The sequence below is a fragment of the Oryzias latipes genome, chromosome 20 (assembly GCF_002234675.1).
Source record: "Oryzias latipes chromosome 20, ASM223467v1".
NCBI classification, from domain to species: Eukaryota; Metazoa; Chordata; class Actinopteri; order Beloniformes; family Adrianichthyidae; genus Oryzias; species Oryzias latipes.
The window spans coordinates 1841041-1866120 of NC_019878.2; the positions used below are offsets into that span (position 1 = coordinate 1841041).

Sequence of the window (25080 nt, forward strand, 5' to 3'; positions counted from 1 at the left end):
AGAGATCGGGCCGGCACTGTCATGCCTCTTTAAGAAGACAGTACATTTCTGTGAGTTGTCCTCTGATAAGGCTTCTCACGACACCAGCAACAACCAGGATGAAAGCTTTGCAACAAGCAATTGCACGCAAGTTCTGCAGCTCACAGTGGCTTCAAGCTGCATGGAATGGGCCGTTACCGCCATTTGATTGTTTGGATCTTTGTTTCCACAGTTTTGATTTTGTGGCTTTGAAGCTAAAATTATTTTCTTTTTTCTTGTGCAACTGCAGCTTGTTTATAGGGGCCACTGCTGCCATCTATCATGTGCCCATCGTCGGCTCACTGCAGCAGCTACAGCGTGAACCCTAGATGGAAGCTGGAAGTCCTCCTTCTTCAGGAGACACTCCCTTGGGACCTCCTTCAGTCTGTGAGCCAGCAGCTCGAGCCGCGGACAGACGCAAACGTCTGAAGCATCTCAGCATCTATCAATCATTTATAATCAAGATTTTTATCATTTCTTTCATTTTTCTTTTCATAACATGTCCTCAGTTTTACGTACCTAAGCAAGGAAGCTAACATGAGTGAACAATACATACATGGGGAGTCAAGCCAAGTCAACAACAAACCACCTGAAACCTTTTCTACTTAAAATCTTGACATTTTTCTCTATTCATATTTGATTTCAGTTGTTCATCAGCACAGAAATGTCAACATGAGTGCAAGGAAGACAGTAGCATTTTCAGTGTTATCATTTTGAACCCTTCTGCTATCCAAGGCTCTCCCGATGTTAAAGGAGAGCACAACGGTTACCATTGGGAGTTGGGTCATCTAGACCCACTAGACCAGGGGTCGGGAACCTTTTTGGCCAAGAGAGCCATAAACGCCACATATTTTGAAATGTAATTTCGAAAGAGCCATACAATAATGTAGTGTCCCTTCCCCACACTGAGGCACGGAGACTTAACCTCTTTTAAAGTTCTTTATTCCGATTACTGCAGACCGCAACAAACGCCGTTCAATTAATTCAGCAACTCCTGAATCTCTCCCGCCGACACGAGTGCACTTCTCCCAACTTTATATTCACCTGCTCCCGCTCCAGCCCTCCCATTTCCCTTATTCGGCCCATAGCTGAACCCCATTGGTCCAAACTACCTAACAACAGGCTGAGCGACAGAACTGAGAGCCAATCAGATCTCTGCTTGATGCGTTTTAATGAACTCCAGAACTTTTAACGCGGCCCAACAGCCACCCAACTCAGTCCGCGACAATTTGTTTAAAACTAAATATACAAATGAATGTGTGCATTTGATTTAATTTCAACATTTTTAAAGTACAATAAGTCTGTGGATTCTTTTTAATAACATTGTTATTCTGTTGCTAATAAATGATGAGTATTTCTCGTGGTAGTTTTGCTGATGGTCTAGTCTGGTTGATACGTGGTGAGTTTCTGCTTCGTTCAGGCGTTGAGACTTTAAACGTCATCGTAGGTCTGAATGTTCTGTAGATGTGACAAAGACTGCTCACATGCAGACGGGGAGCCAAACACACACTCACACGCTGCAGTGAGTGACGGGCAGCGGGTTTTACGTTTTTACAATCCCTGCGCGATTCACCTGCTGCCTGTCCCCACAACCCCTAACCCCCACCCTCTGCTTTCTCCCTCACACATCCCGTCTCCGCATCTGCGCGCTCTTTCTCAGAGACGGGAGCGCAGTTTTAGGCACGTCAATTCACAGGTTTCCGGCTGGCACAAACTCTGTGAAATAATAGATAATAGTAACTGATAGCGCTGGCGCAGATTTCTCTCTCTAAGCACTGTTACTACTGCGCGCCTCTGGCATCGCATCGCGCCCGAGAAGGACTGGTCTAATGAAAAAAAAACTATAATTAAAGATTTGTCTGCGAGCCACATGTGACCATCAAAAGAGCCATATATGGCTCGCGAGCCATAGGTTCCCGACCCCTGCACTAGACAGTGCTCTGAACCTTTTTTCTTCAATGATTTGTGATCTTCACTGGTGTCCATGGATTACATGAAATCTTTCCACCTTTATCCACCTTTGTCATGGTAGGGAGAACACGTCAATGGAAGGGGGGGTCATCTAAGATAGCACAAGGGTTAATGTAAAGGTAGAACTGGATTTTGTGTTTGTGATGCTCTTGGACAACAGCGCCATGATGATGTATGTGAACTCTGAAGTTTGTCTAACAAAACCTGAAATGACAGATTAGTACATTTGCATACGAACCCTTGTTGGAACTTATTCAGAGGGAGAATGTGCAGAGAGCAGTGCAGGGCCCATTAGGAATTCCTGCTGAGCGATAAAGGTGAAAGGGGGCCTCTGTAAATTAACATGAACTTCTTGAGTGATGAAATAAACTCATTAATTGAAACGGGCCGATCCATGCTTTGGGCCCCCCCCCCCCCTTATAGTGTTCCTGTGTCTGTGTCCTGCTCAGACTGAAATCAGTCAGACTCATCCGCTCTGACTGGGTTGTCAGGTCGTCTGCATATGTGCTTCACCACACATCCCCCATCTGATTCACAGTCATGTAGCATCACATTGAAAACATCCATTAGTGCGGAGCCACATCAGAGTGAAGGGGAGGCAGATGTGTCTTTGTTTGGAAAGGTATCTGATGTCAGCAGACAGGACAATTTATTCTACATAGATGAAGAAGAGGCTGAGGAAGGAGATGAAGGCGTGTGTGAAAGCAGGACAAGGAGGAAAATAAAGGAGCAGCATGAGTTGACTGTTGGAAAAAATATAGAATTACATGGTTCAGGATTATCTCCCCCTTCACCAGGTTTACAGGTGAGGTGATAGTTGATGGGCTCGGCTTCGGCTTATCAGAGAGCAGCCTTCTTTCACAGAGTCATGCTTTCCCAGCTGATTCGGTTTGCTGCACCAAAGGGCTTTGTCCAGTCCAATTCCACTGCTGTCCCAGCGCATCTTAGAGTTTTCAGAGCAGTTTTCCAATGATCTGTTTCCTACCTGTTACAGATGAGTTCACCTGCAAAACACATCTCACTCGGATGAAGCTGAGTGCAGCCAATGATCAGGTCAGAAGATACTTTAATCCCCAAATCGTCCCTGGACCCGGCAGGTTTCAACTTGATACTATTTCTTTTCCCTAAAGCATCCAAAAATACTCACACAACTTCTTCTTCTGCCGATACAGTAGAACCGCAATCTGACAAAAAAGAAACGGCTCAGAACCAGAGGGGCTCTGGATCAGAACAAAGAGGCGGTGTCTGAGAGAAGCTTAGGAACAGACTGCAGGAATGAGGTGTTTTCTTGGAAGAAGGGGTGGACGGTTCAGGTGCAGGACAGCAGATAGTCCTGTCCAGACCCGTTTCTGTCAAAACAGCATTTGTTCTCCGCTCAGCTCGAGTCCAAACAGCAGCTCTTTGATCCGCTGCTGCTGGCTCTCACTTGTAGGGAGGGGTCCTACAAAACAGGGGTTCCAACAGGCCCCCAGCCTTGGCCAAGCTTCATGACAGATCAGCAGAGCGGGTTTTTGTTTCTGTTTTTGTGGGTCAAATTAAGGCTAAAACCAAAACTTGACTTTTCAGGATAACTTTGTATGTGTGTGTGTGTGAGGGGGTCCCTGTCTGAAGAATGTGTGTAAGGACTTGTTTACTTGGAATCTAATGTGAGACCCCTCAAAATCTTCCAGTAGAGAGTGGTTCCTGTGGATACTTACATGAATATTTAAATTTCTAAGCTAGATCAGGACCTAAAGACCTAATCAACCATTTTCTCCTGCGTTTCAGCCGGGACCAGGGATCCTTCAGGTCCAGGTTTTTGTCCAGGTCTATTTCAATCTGGTTGCATGATCATTTAGGATGTTTACATCCAAACACAGACGCTGCTTGAAGGGAGTTTTATAAATTATGTTTATTATCATGGCAGTAGTCATTTCTGAAGGTTACATGTGAGTAAAAGTTAAATATAGATTCTCCACATTGGCTGCCAAACCGATGGATAAAACCACCTCTTGTCTGCAGGTTTTGAACCGAATCGGTCCGTGAAGTTGGCTCGCAGTTGGTTTGGTTTGATTCTCTGATTTTATCTGCACTTTTCCAGTAAGCCTTCAGTGTGTGTAGTAGTTCAGTCAAAAACAAAGCAGCAACTGCTGGATCCTGGCTCTGCTCAGGGACCAACCCAGTCCAGAGAGAGGTTGGGGGGTGTGGTTTGAAGCTCCAGGAACCCCACAAGTTTAAATACTGAATCTTCAGGTGGGAGTTGTCACCTTGTGTTCAAGGTTCTTGCCATCCAGTTGGAGGTTTCCGAACATATTCTAAAACTCGTGGTGTGGCTCCCAAGTGGGGCTGATCAGGTCAGAAATCCTCTGTGACCGACAGGAGAAGCAGTTACCGTGACATCAGACACGTTAGTAGTCATTGTAGCGGTACGTGTTGGGGTAGGCATAGTGGTAGTCGTAGCCATCAGCGCGCTCCGTTTTGGTCTGCAGGGACTCGGGAGGAAACGATAGAGACTTGATGACCCCCCCAGACTCCTCTGTCACCTTCACCTCAGTGGAATATGAGGAAGAGGAAATGTCGTCCAGCAGAGAGGAACAGGCAGAGAGGCCCGGCTGTTTGGGGGGGGTGCAGGGCTGGTAGGATTGGAGTCCAGCTGAGGGTTTAGGGCACGACTGGTATTGGGGCAGGGCACCTGGAGGCTTTGGGCACGGCTGGTAGGACACCTAAGAACGAGACGAAAGGCTGACATGTTTATTGTTGCAGAAGTTGACAGCACATTTGCTGTTCAGAGTGACCATAGTCCCCCCCCCCACCACACCCATGTGCATTCTGTGCAGTAGGGGGGTGCCTTTATGGAGGTGATCACCTTGGTTGTGGTAGTGATTATTGTCTGCAGTGGCGCGGGTGACCCTGGTGTGTTGCTAGGGTAACGGCAGGGGTACTCCGCGCTGTAGTAGTGGTGGTTGTCCCCGTATGGGGAAGTGCTCTTCAGCAGCTCCTTCCAAGCTGGAGGGGGCTTTGTCTGGGGCTCAAAAGAGGAGGAGGACAGAGGAGCTGAAGATGAAGATGAGGTTGAGGAGGAACCCAAGACCGGCCCCACCCTGCAAACAACCAAGGGCAGAGGATCAAACAGAGAGTTAGACCAAATTACAAGTGTCAAACTGTATTTATTTTTTCGTCTTTGTATGATTTCAAACATTTAGACCAGGGGTGCCCACACTTTTGCGAGCTACTTTTGAAACAACAAGATCTACGGATGCACAGAGAGAGAGAGAGAGAGAGAGGTGTATTCAGTGTGTAGTGAGGAGTCTTCCAGTCTCAATCTCAAATTCTTCTTAATATTTAACCTCCTCGATAAAAAAGAGAACACTGTAGTTCGGTTTTGTTTGTAGACCCCACCAGGATCTGGTGGCATCAAACTTTTGACATCTGCTGTTACCCTTTGGAAGGGACCAGAAATGTTAATTATTAAAACTTTGCTCACAAAGTTGTCAAAGTTAAACTGGAGCAAGACTCAGGCCGTGGTTACCTGGATACCTGTGAGCCTGATCCCAGTTTCTGCTAAATCTAGACTGACTTGTTTCATAAACAGAATGGGGTTTCAGAATTTTCAGTCCCATTTCAAACTGTATAGCTTAGGTTCATGTCACGTTACGGTTCAGATGTGTGAAGATTGAAAGAAAATTCTACTGAAACTCAACCCAAATGTAGAAGATCTGATCTCTTCAAGGGTTCCCAGCAGATTTATATCATCAATCCAACTTTTTCCAGTTCAGATGCTAAGTTAAGCTTCAGGGGCTCATCTTAACTGTTTCCTCTGCTAAAAATGTGGAGGTAGTTCAGAATCTGGTTTGGGCCAGTCCCCTTGTTCTAAAGTGTGGGAGCCAAACCTGGGGTCACAGAGGTCAGAGGTCATGGGGTATGAAGGTGGGGTCAGGTATCCTTGGAATTCATAACTGGGCCTACTCATGAAGAGCTTGGTGTTGGCTGGTTTCTGCAGGGAGGGAGGGGGTTCACCCAGTGGATTGTGGGGACTGTAGTAAGGCTCTGGACTTTGGAATGCTGGATAATGTTGTGGGAAGTTGGGCTCAATGAAGGAGATTCTATCTGATGGCTCCACACAGAGGAGGGCGGGGCCCAGGGCCTGAAACACAGAAAAAGAGTAAAAACCCACACGCCATCTACATGTACATCCACACCGTTTTGACATGGAGTCCACCTGAGGGTCAATAAGTCTTCGTTTGGGCGTGAATGGAGGCGAGTTCACTCGTCTCTTTACTGAGCTTCTTCTGGCTTCAGTTTCCGATTTAGATTCTGGTCTTGGGTGATCATGGACCCCTTTAGCCTGGAAGACAACAGCAACAGCAGACATAAAGTTTGCAGGAATCAGCATTGCTGAGTCAGTCAGCAGCCTCTGGGTTAACCCAACATTTTAACAGATGCTGTTGAGATCCCAAACTTCCATATCCACACCTATAGTTTTAACTTTCAGTCAACCAGAATAAATCAAATGTTGCCAAATGGAAGTAATCCTGTTAACCTCCAGAGGTGTTAAATTGAGTCACATGACTTGGACTCAAATCATGAATGCAACAAATTTAAACTTCACTTGGACTTCAACAGCAGGAACTCATGAATTGATTTTGACTTTAGCCTTCTTACTTGCTATGTCTCCAACATTCAAAGGTTAAAAAGTATGTTGACATAAACTGAGACTCAACAACGAACAACTTTGTCCGAAGTTACACAACGGCTGAATCCCAATTCTTATCCTAAACCTCCGGCTTCTCCCTACCCCTCCAATAGTAGGATTATTGCTAAGGTTTCCGAAATCGCATTTTTAACCCGTGTGTTATCCTAGGCACTTTAACATTGGGAGTTGGGTCATCTAGACCCACTAGACAGTGCTCTGAACCTTTTTTCTTCAATGATTTGTGATCTTCACTGGTGTCCATGGATTACATGAAATCTTTCCACCTTTATCCACCTTTGTCATGGTAGGGAGAACACGTCAATGGTCATCTTGACCCCATAGGAAAGCACAGGGGGTTACGGGCTAACCCTCGCAGCAGAGGGCTCAACATCCCTCCGCGTCACGTCGTTCTGCAGAGCTTTTGTTCACGTCCGATTTCGAAGACACTATTTTGCCACAACTCTCCATTTGGAGGGCTAAATGTAGGGGTAGGGGGAAGCTGAAGGGGAAGAATTTAGATTTGGTTCAAGACTGGTAAGTTCTGAATGACAGATGACGGCTAAGTAACTCTGCTAGCTGCTGTTAAATCAATGTGACTGTGAACTCTCTGTTAACGTTACATTATATGGACGTGCAGGGAGCTTTTGTAATCACAGCCCGGCCAAAGGTGATTTCACAGACTGTCAACGGGTGGGACACGAGCATTGACTGTATAATGGATGCAAGCAATGGCGTATACCTGTATAGCACTTTTCTACCTTCTTCAAAGGCCCAAAGTGCTTTACAGTCACACACGTTCACACACTAATGGTGGCTCCGCTGCCAAACACTGGCGCCAACCTTCCACCAGAGGCAAGGTGGTGTTCAATGTCTTGCCCAAGGACACGTCGGCACATGGGCCGGAACCTGCAATCTTCCGATCAGAGGTCGACCGCCCTAACCCTCCATCATTGATTGTACATGAGAACTGGACTGAGCGGTTATGTGGCTGTACCTCAGCAGGTGCGTGCCACGACGGCAGAAACAAGAGTGAAAGGTTCAAGCCCTTATATCTTTTATATTGCCAGACCAAAGCAGCAGCAGATAAACAGCAACCGCACGACGCACCGCAAAACCAGAGACGGCCCTCCCCCAGGCGCTCCAAACAGGAAGTACCTGATGGCTCTAAGAAGCCAAAATCCAATAGAATTTTATGGAGAGATAAACAGCTGTTAGTTATTTTATTGGTCAGAATAACCATTCTTGCCCTCATAAGTTTTTTCAAACATGTTCTTGATAACTCTATTTTTTTCATGATTTTTTTTCTTTATTATTATTGAAGTTATAAACAGACCAATTAGATGCCTCAGTAAAAGCATGTGGTGCCTGCTGACCCCCAGCTTAATGATTGATTGTCAGGTTCTCCTGACTCACTGTCATTGGAAGGGGCGTGGGCTTTGAACAAGCTCATTCCTGATTGGCGACAGTAGTTGCCATAGAAACTTAGACTCAGACCGACTAGGACCAATAACCGCTGTCTTGCTCGACTGAATTAGCTTCGTTTAGCTTTTCTATGGTGACATCACATGTACTCAGTCCAGTTCTCTTATACAGTCAGTGAGTGGGGCAGGACACAGTCAGAACCACTGGCAGGGCCGTTGGTGGGTTGGCCGGACTTGGCTGGAGGCTTCCTGGAGCTTTAGTTTTACTTTATATTTTCAGAGGGGTTCTGTCATCTAATCTTTGGGACACTGTTCTTGGTAATTCAATCAATTGTTTATTAGTGTTGTTCTGAAGGAGTTGCGTCTTGGCTGTGGTGTTGTGTTTTGGTAAAGAGGCCTCCTTACCATTATTACCGTTGAGGGTTGGGCCTGATCGAATCCCCTCTCATTCACACACTCAAAACATAATCTGCTGGCTCCAAAAGCCTTTCCACACATACATGTCAACACGTTAACAAAACCATACTGATCACCTCACAAACAATATGAACGTAAACAAAAACATGGCAAGCATATATTGTTCCTATACAAATACCAAGAACCTGTTTGTATAAAGGTGAGCTGCCACCTGTCATCAGGTGAGTGTCCATGTTCTGCTGTGGACGATGATGCGTGTGGAATGGAGAAAATGAGACAACGGGGGAGTGCCTAGTCGTCCCCACGTGCAGCCCCCTGCCGAAGGTGAGGCAGCAGTGGCCGTCAGGACCCCCCAGACACCTGCGTTGAGACACTTTGCGAAGGTACCTGCTCCCCAGGCAACCAAATATCAGCCACCCAGACACAGGCCGGCAGGACCGTCACAGGGTCCACAAGCTAGAAGTAAGATCTTAAGCCCGAGCCCGAATCAGAACCCGACCCGAATTACTAAATGACAATCATTACGTTCGGGTCGGGCCGGGCTTCTCTCTCGCTGACTTCTTTAATAACTATATTTTAACAGCTGCAAAGAAGCTCCTTAGGCTGGCGGTTGTCAAACAGCTCTTTATTAATCCTGTATGTCAGAACGGTTACCGCACAAACCGAAAGGAACAGCCAGCTTCTTACTCAGAGGGAGAACGTTCACCGAACCTTAAGACAAGGGAAGGGAAAAGGCAAACAGGCACCGCCGTGGCTGCAGTATTTCTCCGCGTAATGAAGCGAGTGCGCATGAAGATCTCTCTTTCACTCTCTTTGTCCGGCCTCTTATTCTGTGTTCCAGCGTTATTTCGTTGTGCAAATGCATTTATCATGATCATAAAAATATGTAGATATTTTAACCTTAAGAAATCTTGCGCTTTTTTCTGCCAAAAATACTATGAGATAAAGTGAAATTTCGGGTTTGCCTCGGGCTCGGGCCTGCAAATCAAGTTAATTGGTCGGGTTCGGGCTGGGTTCGGCTTTAATGCCCGCGGGCCTGGGTCGGGTCGGGTCGGGCTGGATTTTTTAGGCCCGATCTTACCTCTACCACAAGCGCCAGAGAACAGAGGGGCAGACGAGCACAGACAGGGCACGCCCCAACAGTCCTCCCCAGGGGCCCAGCACAAGGCCACATCCGCTGGAGGAGAAATCCCTCCAGACCAATAAGAGAGTGTCCATGAGAACTGGGGGTCCCCTACCAGTGTGGCAAACATGGACCAACCAGGTGCTCGTGTTGTTAGAAATTTTAAAGAGGTCCAGCACTCTGAGTCAAAGACCAGAACAAGCTCTACGGGGACATGGACACACCACCAGGCTCAGATGTGATGTGATCCTCAACTCTTGGCCTAGCCAGAGAACTCAGGGATTCCCCTCCTCATGTGGAGAAAGGACAAGCAGGACCAGGAAGCCAGTGTGCAAGGGACCAACACCATTGATGGCCCCAACCCCATTGAGGGCCTGGTTCCCCCACAAGGAATGGGGTAGGGAATAGAAGGTCAATGGCCCCTCCTTCCTTGTTTGCGTAAAGTGTGTGTTTGTGTTAGAAACAACAGATCCGACCCAACCAAGGGACAGGCTGTCAAAAAAGATTTTGTGGTCCCTGCTTCTAAAGCGCTTCAATCATATTTTGATCTATGGAAAAAGTTTTTCCAGAGGTCTTTTACTTATAATAATGCAGACTTTAGACAACATTTTAAAAGTATTGACATTTTCTTGGACAAAGTGTCTACAGAGCAGCAGGAGTTCATCGGCAGTTAACTTGAGTTCTGGGTGTGAATACTAGCACGGATGTAAGCCTCCACTGATTTCCCCTCATCCCTTTGTTTAGACCAGGGGTCAGCAACATTTATGACATGAAGCACCAATTAGAAATGTTCTCCTTAACAACGGTGCCGTTACCAACTTTAATGTGAACTAACACCATTTCCAATAGATCTGAAAGTTTATTTACTCACAAACAGCAGGTCAAATAACATTTTTAAACATATTTTGGCATGAAGTCAAAAAAGTGCTTTCATAACAATAATGCACAAGGAAAATAAACCAAAGTTGAAATAGTGTTTCATCTATGTTTGTTTGAAACAAACAGTCCTGCATTTGTGGTTTGTCGTACCTGCAGCAACAGGACTGGATATGTCAGCTGTGAGTGGCGATCAGCTGTGGTATTCATTTTAAAACCTGTTCACATTTCATATTGACAAAACAGACGGAAAGTCTGGGTTTGGGTATCAATCAATCAATCAAGCTTTATTTATTTAAAAAAACACTTTTCATGTGTGCAGCTCAAACCGCTTTACAATTAAAAACAACAAAATACAAAAAAGTTAGAAAACTAAAACTAACCCTCCCCTCTGCCCTCCCCCCCCTCCATTTACACATACACATTATGACTAACACAACGGCGCCAGTGTGTGCGGCCTGCCGTCTGCTCCTGCTTTGCGTTTTAATATTTTTGCTTTTAATAATGGTTATGACCCAAAAATCTACCCGCCTGCTGGTGTATGATCAAAAATCACTACTGGATCCCAAGCACAGGTCTCGACTCACAAGATGTTCGTGGTCAGAAACCCCTGCCCGCTTTTCTAGAGGGAGTTCCTGCTTTTCTCTGCCGCCCAACGGCTCTCCCTCCCCCAAGGAAAAGACGCCATCGTTGCCATGGAAGACAAGGTGGTAAAATGATCCGCATAAAAACCCATCTGAGAGGTTTTACTGGACACACCAAGGCTGAATTCAAAGAGTTTAGTCGCCACTGTTCTTCCTATCGCTCCCTGGAGCCTGTGATCAGCTGGCTGACTCCTGTCAACGGGGTTTGACAAAACGGCCCTGGTTGCCCGGTCTGCGCCATAGAGGAGTTAACGCCTGAACCCTGCGACCCCTTTGCCGGGAAATCTGGGGATCATCTGAGGATCAACTCCTGTTGAACGCACGCTCCATCACTAACGAAGCTTTTCATCTGAATGACTCTTTCACATCGGAGCACTTGGACTTCCTTTGCCTGACAGAGACATGGCAGCGGAAGATGGAGCGCATCCATCTCAACAATCTGTGGGACGGGGCAGTCTGGGGGGGACTGGCCGCCATCTACCAGGACATTTGGTAGTCTTCTAGCCTCCGGCTGGAAGCTGAGCTCAGATTCTTTCAGCTCATTTGAACTGCAGATCACTAAGGTTGGATCTGACTCCCCGTTTTATTGCATTTTAATTTACCGACCTCCTGGCCCTGCACGGGTATTTTTAGACGAGTTTGCTGAGTTTTAATCAGGTATTATCAATTTGAACCCTGTACTCTCACTGGGTGATTTTAATATTCACATTCATGACTCTTCCTGTGTCTCTGCTTCAGAATTGTTATTTATAACTAAATATTTGAATTTTGCACACTCTGGACATAGTCTTTTCCCTAAGTCTACATATTAAGCAGCTTAGAGTTAAAGACAGTCACATCGGTGATCACTGCTGAATTTTCTTTAGCCTTGTGCTATCCTAGGCACTTTACCATTGGGAGTTGGGTCATCTAGACCCACTAGACAGTGCTCTGAACCTTTTTTCTTCAATGATTTGTGATCTTTACTGGTGTCCATGGATTACATGAAATCTTTCCACCTTTATCCACCTTTGTCATGGTAGGGAGAACACATCAAAGTAAGGGTGGGGTCATCTAAGATAGCACAAGGGTTAGTGTGATTTCCCCCCACCCGCCTTCACCCACACCTGTTAGAATGCAGAGACGAATTTTACGTCAGAATGAGTCGGATAGATTCACAGATCTGTTTGATACAAATTCTTTTAACCCTTTTGACAGTGTAGACTCTTTTTTGCACTCTTTTAACAGTCACTGTGAAACCATTATAAACACAATTGCTGCTGTCAGAGAGAGCGTCACTTCTAATAAGTCATTTCCTTGGATAACTGCTGACATTCGTTCCTTCAGAAGACTTTGTCGTAAAGTAGAACGTCTATGGAAAACAATAAAACTGGAAGTGCACAGGCTGCATCTTAAAGAGCCACCCTCCACCCTAAATGATATGATAAAGCAAGCTAGGTCAACATTTTTTCACAAACTTATTTCAATGAACAAAAGAAACCCAAAAGCAATTTTTAACACCATAAACACACTCACATCACCCTCTTCCTCTCAACACTTTAATCTTTTCCAGTCTGATTGTAACACTTTTTTTCAGGCCTTTTTGGCTCGGATATCGGATATGTCGACAAAAACAACCTGGTCCCTGCAGTCTGTGACGGCTGCAGGCCATAATTTTGAATCAAAATGATCGATTGGAATCTGATCTAAAGAAAGTTCTCTTTATTAATGATTTTTCATAAAATAACATTTGTATTAGTTTTTTGCTAAATACATCATTTAAAGATCTCTGGACCCGATTTCTCTTTCAGCACATACGTTTCCGTTCAGCTGAGTGACAAAGTACTGAACCGGTTCTACCTGGAAGAAGATGGATTTTCCGTCCACTCTCCAGAAGTTGGTGACAGGATAGCCGCTGTGACCTCGACACGGCAGCAGCTCCAGACCAGCGCTGCAGCTCGGGCAGAGCTTTTCTGGAACGTACATCGTTATGAGTTTGGTCTAGCAGGGACTACGGACACATGGTCTCACTCAGTCCTTACTTTGCTGTTTCTGCCGAGCTTTGTCACATATGGCGGGTCGGAGCTGCAGTCTGGATCCGTCTGGCAGCGAGCACCCCCGAGAACAGACCACCACACCCAGACAGGACTTCTTCAGGATCTGACAGTTGTGGTTGTTGGTGTTCCTCATGGCCCAGCCCGACAAATGTCGCTGAGCGTTTTTATCTTCAGCTGCAAAACAAAGAGACTCGCAAGTTCAAACCTCCCAAGTGTTCAGCCGCTCCTCAAAGACTGCTGTATGATCTGAGGTCCAAGAAAAAGGTTCAACCTTTCACCTGCTTTTTGTTGCCACTGTTGCAGTTTCCCATGGATTCAGTTAGTAAAAGTCAAAACAATAAAACGTTGGCCTAAAAACTGTATTTATTAGGATTTGTGCCAACAAGAAAAGATGCTTGACTGCACAGACACATCTGCTCATTAACCTAAAGGTTCAACTGTCCAATCAGAACACTTATTCACAGCTGAGGAGGCATTTCATCTGTACGGTAAACTCAAAATGTCTCACCGCTGTAGATGTAGCGAACGTAACCATCTGTCCACTCCTGGAAGGGGTCGAACTGCTTCAGGTCCTGCACACAGACAGAGACAGCGAGACAGTCAGACAAGTGCAGACAGACAGAAGGAGACACAGACAGACAGACAGACGGGTCAAAGTTGGAGGAGTCTTCTGGTTGACTCTTGTTACACTAAACATCTAAAGAGGACAGAATGAATGCTTGCCTGCAGTGAAGAATCCAAAAGAATCAAACAGATTACAGAACAATCAGTCTATCTGGCAGTAAAGGCCGTCTCTATAGGTCTCTGTGCTCAGCCTGCATGACATGCTTGGACAGTGTCCAGTTTTTTAACTGGACATTGCAAATATTTTACGTGTTGTAATTAGAACCTGATCAGCAGCTCTTATGTTTCAAAAAGAAGGTGCAGTTGGGCGGTTTATAGGACGGGGTAGATATTGATCAGTGTCAGGGCGGCCTGAAGATCAGCTGACAAAGTCTCTTTCACTGTTTTGGTTTGAGTGAAAACACAAATATGAAAACCAGTTTTGGTGTTTGAGCAACAACATCAGCGCATGCTATGTCAGCAGGCTCTTCACAACCTCTACTTAACCTTCAACTGACAATGAAATGGTTCAGCAAGACTTAGAGCTGAGTCAGCAGCTCCAAAGACCTTCAGCTAACCTTCCAATAGTTTGTGCTTCTGGAAGGTCTGGAATATTTGAATGATACTAACCCTTCCAGGTCAAGGATCACTCAGAAAACCTGAAAAGTTCAGATGTTTAGACCCTTGACTAGGCAAATAAAGCAGTTATGTCGTCCTTCTCACTTCTTTTCCAGCTTCCCAAAATTCTGCCATCTGCTCAAAACCACATCACTGTTAAATATGCCCACTAAATCACTAAAAACACAAGACTTAAATAAATATTGCATAATATATAATTTGATAAAGAAAATCAAGACAGTTTTTATGAGCTTTAGTATTTCCTTAACAGATATTTTGCTTGGATCCACCAATCAGAATCAGAGCAGCACCACAAAGTCTAACATCTCCGCTCTGTCTCATTCAAACTCAATAACACAGAAAAATCCTATTTGCTTTTGTGTTCATTCCTCTTGGTTCCTATTCTCAGTTTTTAAAAAAAATTATATTATTATTTGCTTTATTGTTAAACACAGATAAAATCACAGCAATGTGTGAAATTATTATTCATGTAGGTGTTGTTGATGACAGCCTAAACCAGGGGTCGGCAACCCAAAATGTTGAAAGAGCCAAATTGAACGAAAAAAACAAAAAACAAACATTTCTGTAGCCGCAAAATATTAAAAGCCCTATTTAAGCCTTATAATGAAGGCAACACATGCAATATGTATATATAATAGCTATATTAGCCTTCTATCAAAATGAAGTTGCTACAAATACATAGTGAGCATTAACAACTAAATGTTTATTTGCCCTGCATTGCATTCTGCAGAGAACGACAGGTCAAGTGACTGCTCTGTTGTGCAAATTTAACTTCATTACAATATCAATGAATTATGTTTCATTAATTTGATAAAATTAAAGAAATGTCATAAAGAAATCTGATTTTTTATGTCATTTTTATTTTGAGGATTCGAACAAAAAACAACAAAACGGAACGTGCGTGACGTGCCCCTCTCTGGGAACTAAACAGAGTGCAATAAAACGCAGCCTGCATTTATAAAAAAGAAAACAACAGCCCTTTGAAAAGGTAAAGTATATAAAATCAAATTAATAAAGTTAAGGCACACCTGCGCAATAATCATGCTGTCTAATCAGCATCTTGATATGGCACACCTGTGAGGTGGAATGGATTGTCTTGGCAAAGGAGAAGTGCTCACTATCACAGATTTAGACAGATTTGTGAACAATATTTCAGAGAACTGGTTATTTTGGGTATGTGGAATATGTTTCACATCTTTGAGTTCATACAATAAAAAATGGGAGCAATAACAAAAGTGTTGCGTTTATATTTTTGGTCAGTGTATGTGCAAATGCCAAGCAAGTCACTGCAGGGGGTAAACCACAGCAGCATCCACTTCGTTCGCTGTACATCTCTGGCAAAGACAGTCAGCTTGCGCTCGAATGTCAGAACAGCTTCAAGCATTTGCGGCGCCTGCAGATCACGTGTTCGAAACAGACGACAAAGTGACGCAAAACGTCACCCCTGGACAGCCATCGGACTTTGTTGTGTAGCAGGAGATCAGAATATTCGTTTTCAACTTCATCAAGCAATGCACGGAACTGACGGTGGTTCATTTACATCAGCCACCTGCCTAGCGGTCTGCTGCCCTGCTGGTAGAAACATGTGTCGCAGGCTAAGACTCAAATCTTCATTGACAAAAATGTTGAAATTTAATATTTATTCTACACATTCTTACAGCATTGGAAAACGTTAAGAATGTTTGTGTCTTGTTTTTCTTTCTACAGACACCATATTAAAAATATATATATATATTTCTCTCCCCAATCTTTTTATATTTTCAAACATTTTTGAAAATGCTCCAGGGAGCCACTAAGGCAGCGCTAAAGAGCCGCGGGTTGCCGACCCCCGGTCTAAACCAATGTTGTGTGTTCAGAGATGCTCTTCTGCAGACCTCGGTCGGAACCAGTGGTTCTTTGAGTTCCTGTTGTCTTTCTATCAGCTGGAACCAGTCTGGTCGTTCTCCTCTCACCTCTGGCATCAACAAAACATTTCTGCCCACAGAACAGCAGCTCACTTTATATATTCTCTTTTCTGGACCGTTCTCTGTAAACCCTACAGATGGTTGTGGGTGAAAATCCCAGTAGATCAGCAAATCGTCAGATCTGCCCGTCTGGCACCGACAACAACGTTCAAAGTCATTAATAAAGGTAATTAGTCAATCACCATTCTTCCTCATTCTGATGCTTGTTTTAAACTGCAGTAGATCATCTTGAACATGTCTACTTTGAGTTACTGCCATGTGATTGGCTGATTAGAAATTTGCATTAACAAGCAGCTCGGAGGGTGGCTGGGATAGGCTCCGGCAACCCCGTGACCCCGAAAGGGAATAAATGGTAAAGAAAATGAATGAATGAATGAATGGGAGGGTGTGCTTAATACAGTGGCCGGTGAGTGTTCATATACAGTATAGTCCTCAGTTGTTTGCCGGTGTGGCCCTGCAACAGACCTCTCCCTGCCTCCGCCCAGCAGTGGCGGGGTTAGAGTCCGGCAGTCCCGTGACCCCGTAAGGGATAAAACAGGCTCAGAACATCGAAGGATGGATGTTTGCCTGTGTTCTACAGTAGATGATGATGTTATAGAGAATAAAACAAAAAGAGGGTGTGCCTTGTCACCCCTACACAAACCCTCCAGCAGTAGGGGAGTTGGCAATGGTAACTAGGACCCCCAGAGGCCTGCACAGAGAAGCAGAATGAGGGAGTCTGCCTCCAATCCAACCAGACTCCAGCCACCTGGACCAGAGTCAGAAGGACCCCCAGCAGCAAAGAGCAGGGGGGGCAGGATTATGGAGAGCACAAACCCCATCCAAGACAGACAACAGTACTCCAGCTGTGCCAAGGGTACAGCACAAAACCCTATCCACATGAGAACGCCTTCAAGCCCCAGACAAGCAGTCCACCACCACCCAGGAGCCGTGATCACCACACCAGCAGAGAGCCAGGCAAAGGCAGATCCTCCCTGACCCAGAGGAGGGTACCAGCAAGAGACAGGGAGCCATGACAATAATGGTAAGTGCAGACTGACCAGGATCCCTGGTATTGGAAGGATAAGGAGACTCTGAATCGGCATCACCGGAACACGAACATCCCCAGGCTCAAATGTGATGTGCTCCCTGATTCATGGCATAGCCAGAGGTCTTCTCCTTCCAGGAAGGAGAAAGGGTCATCAGGCCAAGGAGGCCAAGCAGCTGTCTCCCCCCATCACAGGAGGAGGAGAGAGAAGATCTGTGACCACCACCCTCCTTTTGTATCATGTCTGTGTGTGTTGGTGTGGGAAGTGTGAGTAGAAGAAGGTGCAGTTGATTTCAACATCTAAGAGAATTTCAAGTAGGTACCTAGGAAGGCCGAGGACTTTTAGTCTCAGGGTTCTTTACCTCTCTTGCCCTGCAGCTGTGGCCATCGGCTCTCTGATGCCTGTCGCAATGGCAATCCCCAAAGGTGAGGGGTGCTGTTAAGCTGAAAGAAATACTACCAACTCTGACTGGCTTGTGGGATTCCTCTAGACACTGACAAGTATCCACAGTCTTAGCCAGCTGTGGCTGGGGCAGTTGTGATGGCAAAAAAACATTTGGATCAAAAAACAGCAGGTTTATTTGACTATAAAGGAATAACAACCAATCACAGCGGACAACACACATGATGCAGCAAAAACGGATCAGTCCTTCATTCCAGTCCAATGTGTGGACAGACTTTGAATAAAGTCCTGTGACCATCCAGTGTCTAGAATGTTCTAAGAATGTTCCCTTTGGATTCTTTGGATGTGGAAAAACAACAGTGGTGAACTTTAGGAAACTAACATGTGAATGGATTTGACATTCATTCTAGTTCACTTGTTTGTTTCATTTCCACTTGATGATCTGGAAGAAATCCAAGAATCTGGAAAACTGTTCAGTAGCAGGAATTTCTGTCTGAGTCTCACTGCAGGAAGTTTGGATGAAGAGGATCTGGATCCATATTAGGTCAGAGAATTGGATCCAACCAGATCGATTAATATGAACTGATATCAACTATGAATCATATCGTCCACCACAAATTATGACATTAATCAAATTATTTTTCAAATACGTTGTTGCACCCTTATTTCTATGGCAAACACTCCCACACCCCTTCCTCTGAAAGGCACCAAGGAAGAATTTGACAATAAAAACGGTTTAAACATTCAACTGAAGATCACAAACTTTAACTGAGGCATCTGGTTGGCAAGTCTCTATAACTTGAATCACTTGCACTACAGCAAAAGGGTCCTTCTACAATTAGGGGCACATTTGTTGTCAAGTTAGAACTCAAGATAGCAAGATTATTTTTTGATAAGTAAACTATATATTTCTGTAGTACAGGCTAAATGAATTAATTGGCAAGCTTAAGCTCAAATGAATGTTAAAATAATTAAGTCACTGTTTTGTCAACTGTGTTTCGGACAATTGTGTGCGTGCGTGTTGGAGTCCATTGACAAAATATTTTGAGGCTATGTCTGAATTCCTTAAATACTATGTAGTGCAGAACTGTTTGTTGCACTGCATTTTAAAAGTCATTCGGACCACGCTCACTCCTTTAACTGTGAATATGACTTCACCCATTTCATGAAATGAAAATCAGTTTATTTGGAAAACCACTGTGTTCTACTGATTCCAGCTCAGACGAGGAAAACTAAGACGTATGTGGATCTATTCGCCTGAAGGCCCTCCGATTGGAGCAGCTGCCTCACTGCTACAGGATTTTTCAATACACCATGATTTGAATAAAGAAATACTCAGAAATGCTATTTTATGTGATGTCTGCAGGTGATAGTTTGGTTTTTGTTGGTGTTTCACTCTTTCTTCCTGTGCTGGCTGACTGTGGCTTCTCCACACCCTTATCCATACCCTCACCTGACCAGCTCATGACATTTTCATCTTAATTTTCCTTTAAATTCACGCAGTTTTATCTTTGTGTTTTTTTGGTTTACAATTCTTTGACCTTGGAGCTTATGTGGCGACAGTGGCTCAGGTGGTTGAGCGGGTCGTCCAATGATCGAAGGGTTGGCGGTTCGATCCCCGCTCCCACCAGCCAAATGTTGTTGTGTCCTTGGGCAAGACACTTCACCCTCCTTGCCTCCAGTGTGGCTCCACTAGTGTGTGAATGTGTATGAATGATCCCGGTGATGGTCAGAGGGGCCGTAGGCGCGAAATGGCAGCCATGCCTCTGTCAGTCTGCCCCAGGCCAGCTGTGGCTACAACCGTAGCTTACCGTCACCAAGTATGAATGAGGAGTGAATGAATAATGGACATAATGTAAGCGCTTTGGGTGTCTTGAAAAGCGCAGATAAATCCAATCCATTATTATGTCCCCATCGATCTCCACATAATGTGAGGTCGGAGGCTGAAGGAGGAAACTTTCTGATGGTATCTCCATGCAAGTACCATCAGACATCTTCCCGGTGTGGCCAGGAAAAGCAGTGGGTTATGCAGCCCTTCTCTAATGGGCAGCATCACGCTGAGCCCTGTAAAGGTGCTGCTTCCCACCAGCAGTCAAAACCATCCCCCTAAAACACGTCATGCTGTGTGTCTCTCAATTTGAACAGAAATCCTCACATTAAACCTCCATCTGTGTAACACGGTTGACATTTCAGCCTCTTTAGGGCCCTAAACCTTATTAAACTCATCTTAGCATAAACCTGACATGCAGTTTTGGAAATCTAATATCTAAAGCAAGTTTACGTGAACAGTTAGCCATGAATCAACTCTGCATGTGCACAGTCAAATATTGAAGAGAAGTCACGACTAGCCACACGGTCTTTACATTTCCTAAGGATGTTGATCATGTGACTTTGAAACAAAGCACTGCTGATGTAACCTTGTGCTATCCTAGGCACTTTAACATTGGGAGTTGGGTCATCTAGACCCACTAGACAGTGCTCTGAACCTTTTTTCTTCAATGATTTGTGATCTTCACTGGTGTCCATGGATTACATGAAATCTATCCACCTTTATCCACCTTTGTCATGGTAGGGAGAACACGTTAATGTAAGGGGGGGTGGGGTCATCTGAGATAGCACAAGGGTTAAGGAGGCATTTTCAGTGGGTAACACGGCTGACGTTGGTTTCTTGGACACACAAATTTGATGTGCATCAAAAAGCAAAACAGATGTTTTTAAACTTTTGTCATTCTTTAGTAATTACTTGGAATAAAGACTTAAGAAAACGTTTTATGAAAACACTTACTTCAATGTCAGTATGAAGGACAAAACCTGACATTTAGGAAGTCGGACGGCATGAAACCAACAGCTTCCAGTTTAGTATTTTCTATTTCTCGATAGAAGTCTATGGAATTTTGGCTTTAGAGTCAGCAGGAACTTCCTGTGTGGAGCACGCGGGAGAGGAGAGGTCGCTTAGTCCAGGTCTTTTATACAGTCAAAGGAAACGAGCCAACTCCTCTCTTCCAGGCTAAAGCAATGTGTTAGCTGTTAGCTGGCTCATGCTTATCCAAATGTCACATGGTTGTCAGTAATCACTGCATAGGCTTGACAGATCATGTTTCATGAAAGAAACAACATCAAAAGAGAGAATTTGATGCAAAAAAAGAAAGAATGTTCAGATTTAAAAAAAAGTGAGTTTTTTATTGAAAAGACCCTATACTTACAGACCCACTTCAAAGAAGAGTGTGTTTTTGGTGTTTTTAACATTTTTTCACAATGGAGGACATTTATTAAAGAACTGATGATTAAAGCTGAGTTTCTGTTTTTCAATCGTGAGGGATCGTTAAAGGAAGAAAATGCGCCATTTCAAAATGTTTGTGACGCAGCAACAGGCCAAAGCCTCACTGCAGCTCCTCCTCCTCCTCCTCTTCCTCCTCGTCTACGTCTTTGGTTTCCTCAGAATCTGCCTCAAAACTGTGCTCCAATAATACTCGCCCTTCTGTTGTGCCGCTAATGTTATCTGGCTGAGCGATAAATCGACGAATTTGAAACATTAAACAACAAAAACAGCATTTTCTGAACACAATAACAGACATGAATCCACTGTGAATAAAACTTTATCAGCAGTGTCTAACATTACAGAGCCGGTGTTGAGCTGCATCTTTACTGTCAATGTCCAGAAACCAAACATGATCGTGTTTTTAGGCTGTTGTTGTTCTGATTTCATGTAAAAATCAATCAGCTGGATGAGAAAAGTGCTTTTTCTGTCAATCTGCAGTTGGCAAATGTGTCTTTATTTTCTCAGCAGGTTTGAATTTGACTTGACGGTTAGAAGACATTAACGACTTCGTGCTATTGCTTTTTCTTAACAAAATTAAGAGAAAAATCCTCCCTCCTCAGTGGGTTCAGACTACCGGTGACTGGCTGACACCCCCTCTGTATCCCCTCATGGGGGCATTTAGCTGTGCTAAAGAGAAGAAACAACTCATTTGTCATAGAGCATAATAAAAAAAAATACGTCAACGATGTGTGAAAATGCCAAAGAGCAAAGACTGATTAGAAATCTGAGTCACTTAAACTGTTGTTTTTATCGGATGTTTTCTTTGTTCTGACTTTCTCTCTTTCCATTAAACATGTCATTTTTTAAACAACAACTATAGTTTTTCTTTGTAGAAAATGTAATAATTTGTCTGGTAATTTTGCCCAGCTGGTGGGTAAAAACGGAAATGTTGACCTCTGGGGTTATGAGCATCAAACCACACGCCGCCAAACCCATTTGAATGTTGTAGCTGTCCAAAGCGGGAGTACTGATTCGTTTTAGCGTCTGAAACAGATACTCTGTCGAGCGCCGGAAGCTTTTGTCTTAACGAGACGCTCAAACTACTGACGGCTCTGAAAACATCTGCTGCAAACATTTGTACAGCTTGTATTTGGTTGAACTTTGTGTTTGAGGATATTTCCTTGTTAAAATAAAATAGTGTTTGTTAAATCTACTCTGTCATTTGTCATTTTGAATTTGTATTTTTGCATTTCTGATTTGGGGATTTTGCCAAAAATCAGCCTCGTCATCATTAAAAGATCTCTGGGACGCTTTGACGACGGATAAGAAGATGATTAGAGTGGACATGTAAATATTTTAAATATTCTGAGAGACTTTCTTCAAGGCCCAGTGGGCCTCACATACACACACAAATATAATATCATGAAAACAATTATATTGCCTATATTAAAGATCTAAATAGAGGGCATTTCAAGCTAAAAGTAGAAGTCCCATTCGTTGTCAGTTATTTCGTTTTCACCCAGGTGAGCGACGTGTTCTCTGCATGGGATTCATCCCATGGGGGGGCTGCAGCCACAGCCGCGCTCGGTCTAACCCTCCGATCCAACGGATCAAGCATCGAAAGTAAAATAGTAACCGGTCCAAACAGCTGAAATCCCATGGACGTCTAAAGAGACATAAACAGCTGTTAGCGAGTCTTTCTATTGGTCAGAAGAAGCGTTCTGGATCGGATACCTTTTATTAACATCTTCTTGATGATCCTCATTTTTGGTCAGGATTTTGTAGCTGTTCCCATTAAGAGCATTTGTCATGACTGCCTGGATTTGAACTCACAGCCTTCCTGTCTCAGGGTGGACACTCCACTGCAAGGCCACTGAACTATTTGGTGTTTTTTGTACAATAAAATCCTGTGACCTGCTTTATTATCTGGATTTTATTAGTTTTTTAATCAGTCTATCCCAAAATCTAACATTAAATCCAGGTTATCTACTTTTTTCCAAGTAGCCAATATTTATGTATTTATTTATTAATATTTAGATGTATTAAAGTTAAGGTTGCTTCTCCAATTGTGCTTCCAGTACTTTAACTTTACCGATAATAAACATTTTTATGTAAGTCAGTAGTAAAGTACCAAGCAGAACATCTGTCCTTTCTACCTCTGCAGGTGTCGGTGATTTAAGGTCATCCTGTGCGGTTCATTACAATATAGCAACAAGTACAAGTAGGCCTATTCTGTAATAGTTTGTATCACGTGTTTTTGATTGCTAATATCTAATATATCTGCTGATTTTAAAACAGGATTTGAACGTCCAAATGCCTCCATGTGTTGGAGGAGCTTTAAAGCAAATCAGCAAATTCCCCTAAAAAGTGAGGCTGTCTCCCCTCAACTACAGAACAGACACGACGGGTCAGGCTGTGAGCTCTTTCTATTCAGAGAGTTTGTTTTTCATCTATGAAAGCATCCTCATGTCTTCAGGTCATGGTCCACCTTGTTCACCTGCATCAGAACCCAACCGGAGCTTCTGCAGCCAATCAGGGAGCAGCGCGGCCTCCGACCGGCCGGTTTGCTCCTCCGTGACTCTTTCCGTCCTTGACGCTGAAACACGCGTGACCCGTGACATCTCCTCTCTAGAAAGATCATCGTGGTGCCGAGGCCGCGTCAGCATCTGCTTCCACGCTGAACGTGACGAGTGTCCACGCGTGGACTCACATCGCGATCCACTTTCTGACACACAGACCGGAATCCTACCGCCACTGAATCTGACTAAAGCCTTGACCATCATTCCACATGAGCGCCGTTTCTCGGCATTTATGCCCCAAACGTGTCAGTCTGCTGCATTTGCCCCTGCCGAGGGTGGCAGCAGAAGACGCGCGCGCGCAGGGCCCCGAGTCGTCCTTTGGGGGCCTAAATGTTATAAAAAATAATAATAAAAAAGGCCGATGTTTTAAGTTCTTTACGGTTTATTTTTTCTTTGACAATAATCAGAAAACAACAAAAAGAAAAATCAAAATAAAGCCGCTTTAGGCCCAAAGGCCCGGTTCTGGTTCCGCGTTTGTTCAGCTTCAAATTATGAAGATAAATTTGGACTCTGCTTGAACACCGAACCTCGTATTACAATGAATGTGGTTCGGTTCGGTGGTCATCACGCAGTTCTGAGCTCCAGATCAAAGTGCGGCGCACGCGCGTCTTCTTCATTTTACAATCATTTCTGGCCTTTTAGTGTTTGACTGAGAATATTTATAAATAATTCTAATGATTGGAAGATTATTTTGGAGCTGTTTGCGTTTCATTTTTCACGTTTAAATTTGTCTCTAAACGGAATTTCATTTTGGACTTTTAGTTTCGTTTCTTTTTTGAAAATCTAAAAAAAAAAACCACGTTTTTCAACGTTAAAAATAAAAACAGATCGAATCGAAAAGAATATTTCAAATGAGGTTTTCCAGTCTTTAACGCAATAAAGTACATTTTCCAGAAGCCACAGTTTTCATCTTATTATATTTACGGCTGATCCAGGAGGCCCGGTATCGGTGGTTCGGACGGTTCTCCTAGAACCCAGTTTTTATTCTTACAGTCCAGCTCGGTTCGGCCCGTTTGCGGCTCATCTCTCTCGTCTCGATTACGCTTCTGAGCTCGTAGGTTCGATACCAGCACAATTTCACCACGAGTACCACCAGTAAACATGTCAAACCGGACGGCGCAGGGTTCGGTTCCGGTCCACGCACCTGCGGCAGTTTGGGGTCGTTTATGTCCCAGGAGAACTTCATCCCGATCGAACACACGCAGTCCGTTTCCTCGCCCTCTTCTGCCCGGGACATGACTGGTTCTGGTTCTGGTCCAGATTCTTCTGATCTTAATGAGAACTCAATGAAAAACGTTTCAAAGTACGTGAAATCAGCACGTGCGACTCCGCGAGAGTTACCTGAAAGACTGACAGGACAGGTGAGCGCGAGGAGGCAGAGGAGGAGAGAGAGAGGGACAGAGAGGAGAGCCGAGTGTGTGTTTGGGT

General features: G+C 44.3%; 1 protein-coding gene across 3 annotated transcripts; it reads right to left on the minus strand.

Annotated features, from left to right (window-relative positions):
- Positions 1-3861: 3861 nt before the first annotated feature.
- Positions 3862-25080, minus strand: gcm2 (glial cells missing homolog 2). 3 transcript variants are annotated; one of them, XM_011473574.3, is made up of 9 exons: positions 24994-25080; positions 24797-24923; positions 13687-13750; positions 13164-13352; positions 12982-13094; positions 6188-6313; positions 5859-6112; positions 4835-5069; positions 3862-4691 (listed from the first exon to the last, which is right to left on the minus strand). In XM_011473574.3, the coding sequence occupies exons 2-9, from the start codon at positions 24887-24889 to the stop codon at positions 4377-4379; spliced, it is 1389 nt and encodes a 462-aa protein (XP_011471876.1). In that variant the 5' UTR covers positions 24890-24923; positions 24994-25080; the 3' UTR covers positions 3862-4376. The 3 variants fall into 3 exon arrangements, with proteins under 3 accessions (XP_011471876.1, XP_011471877.1, XP_020557738.1); XM_011473575.3 differs by having other exon boundaries at positions 24797-24918; positions 24994-25050; XM_020702079.2 differs by having other exon boundaries at positions 24797-25060.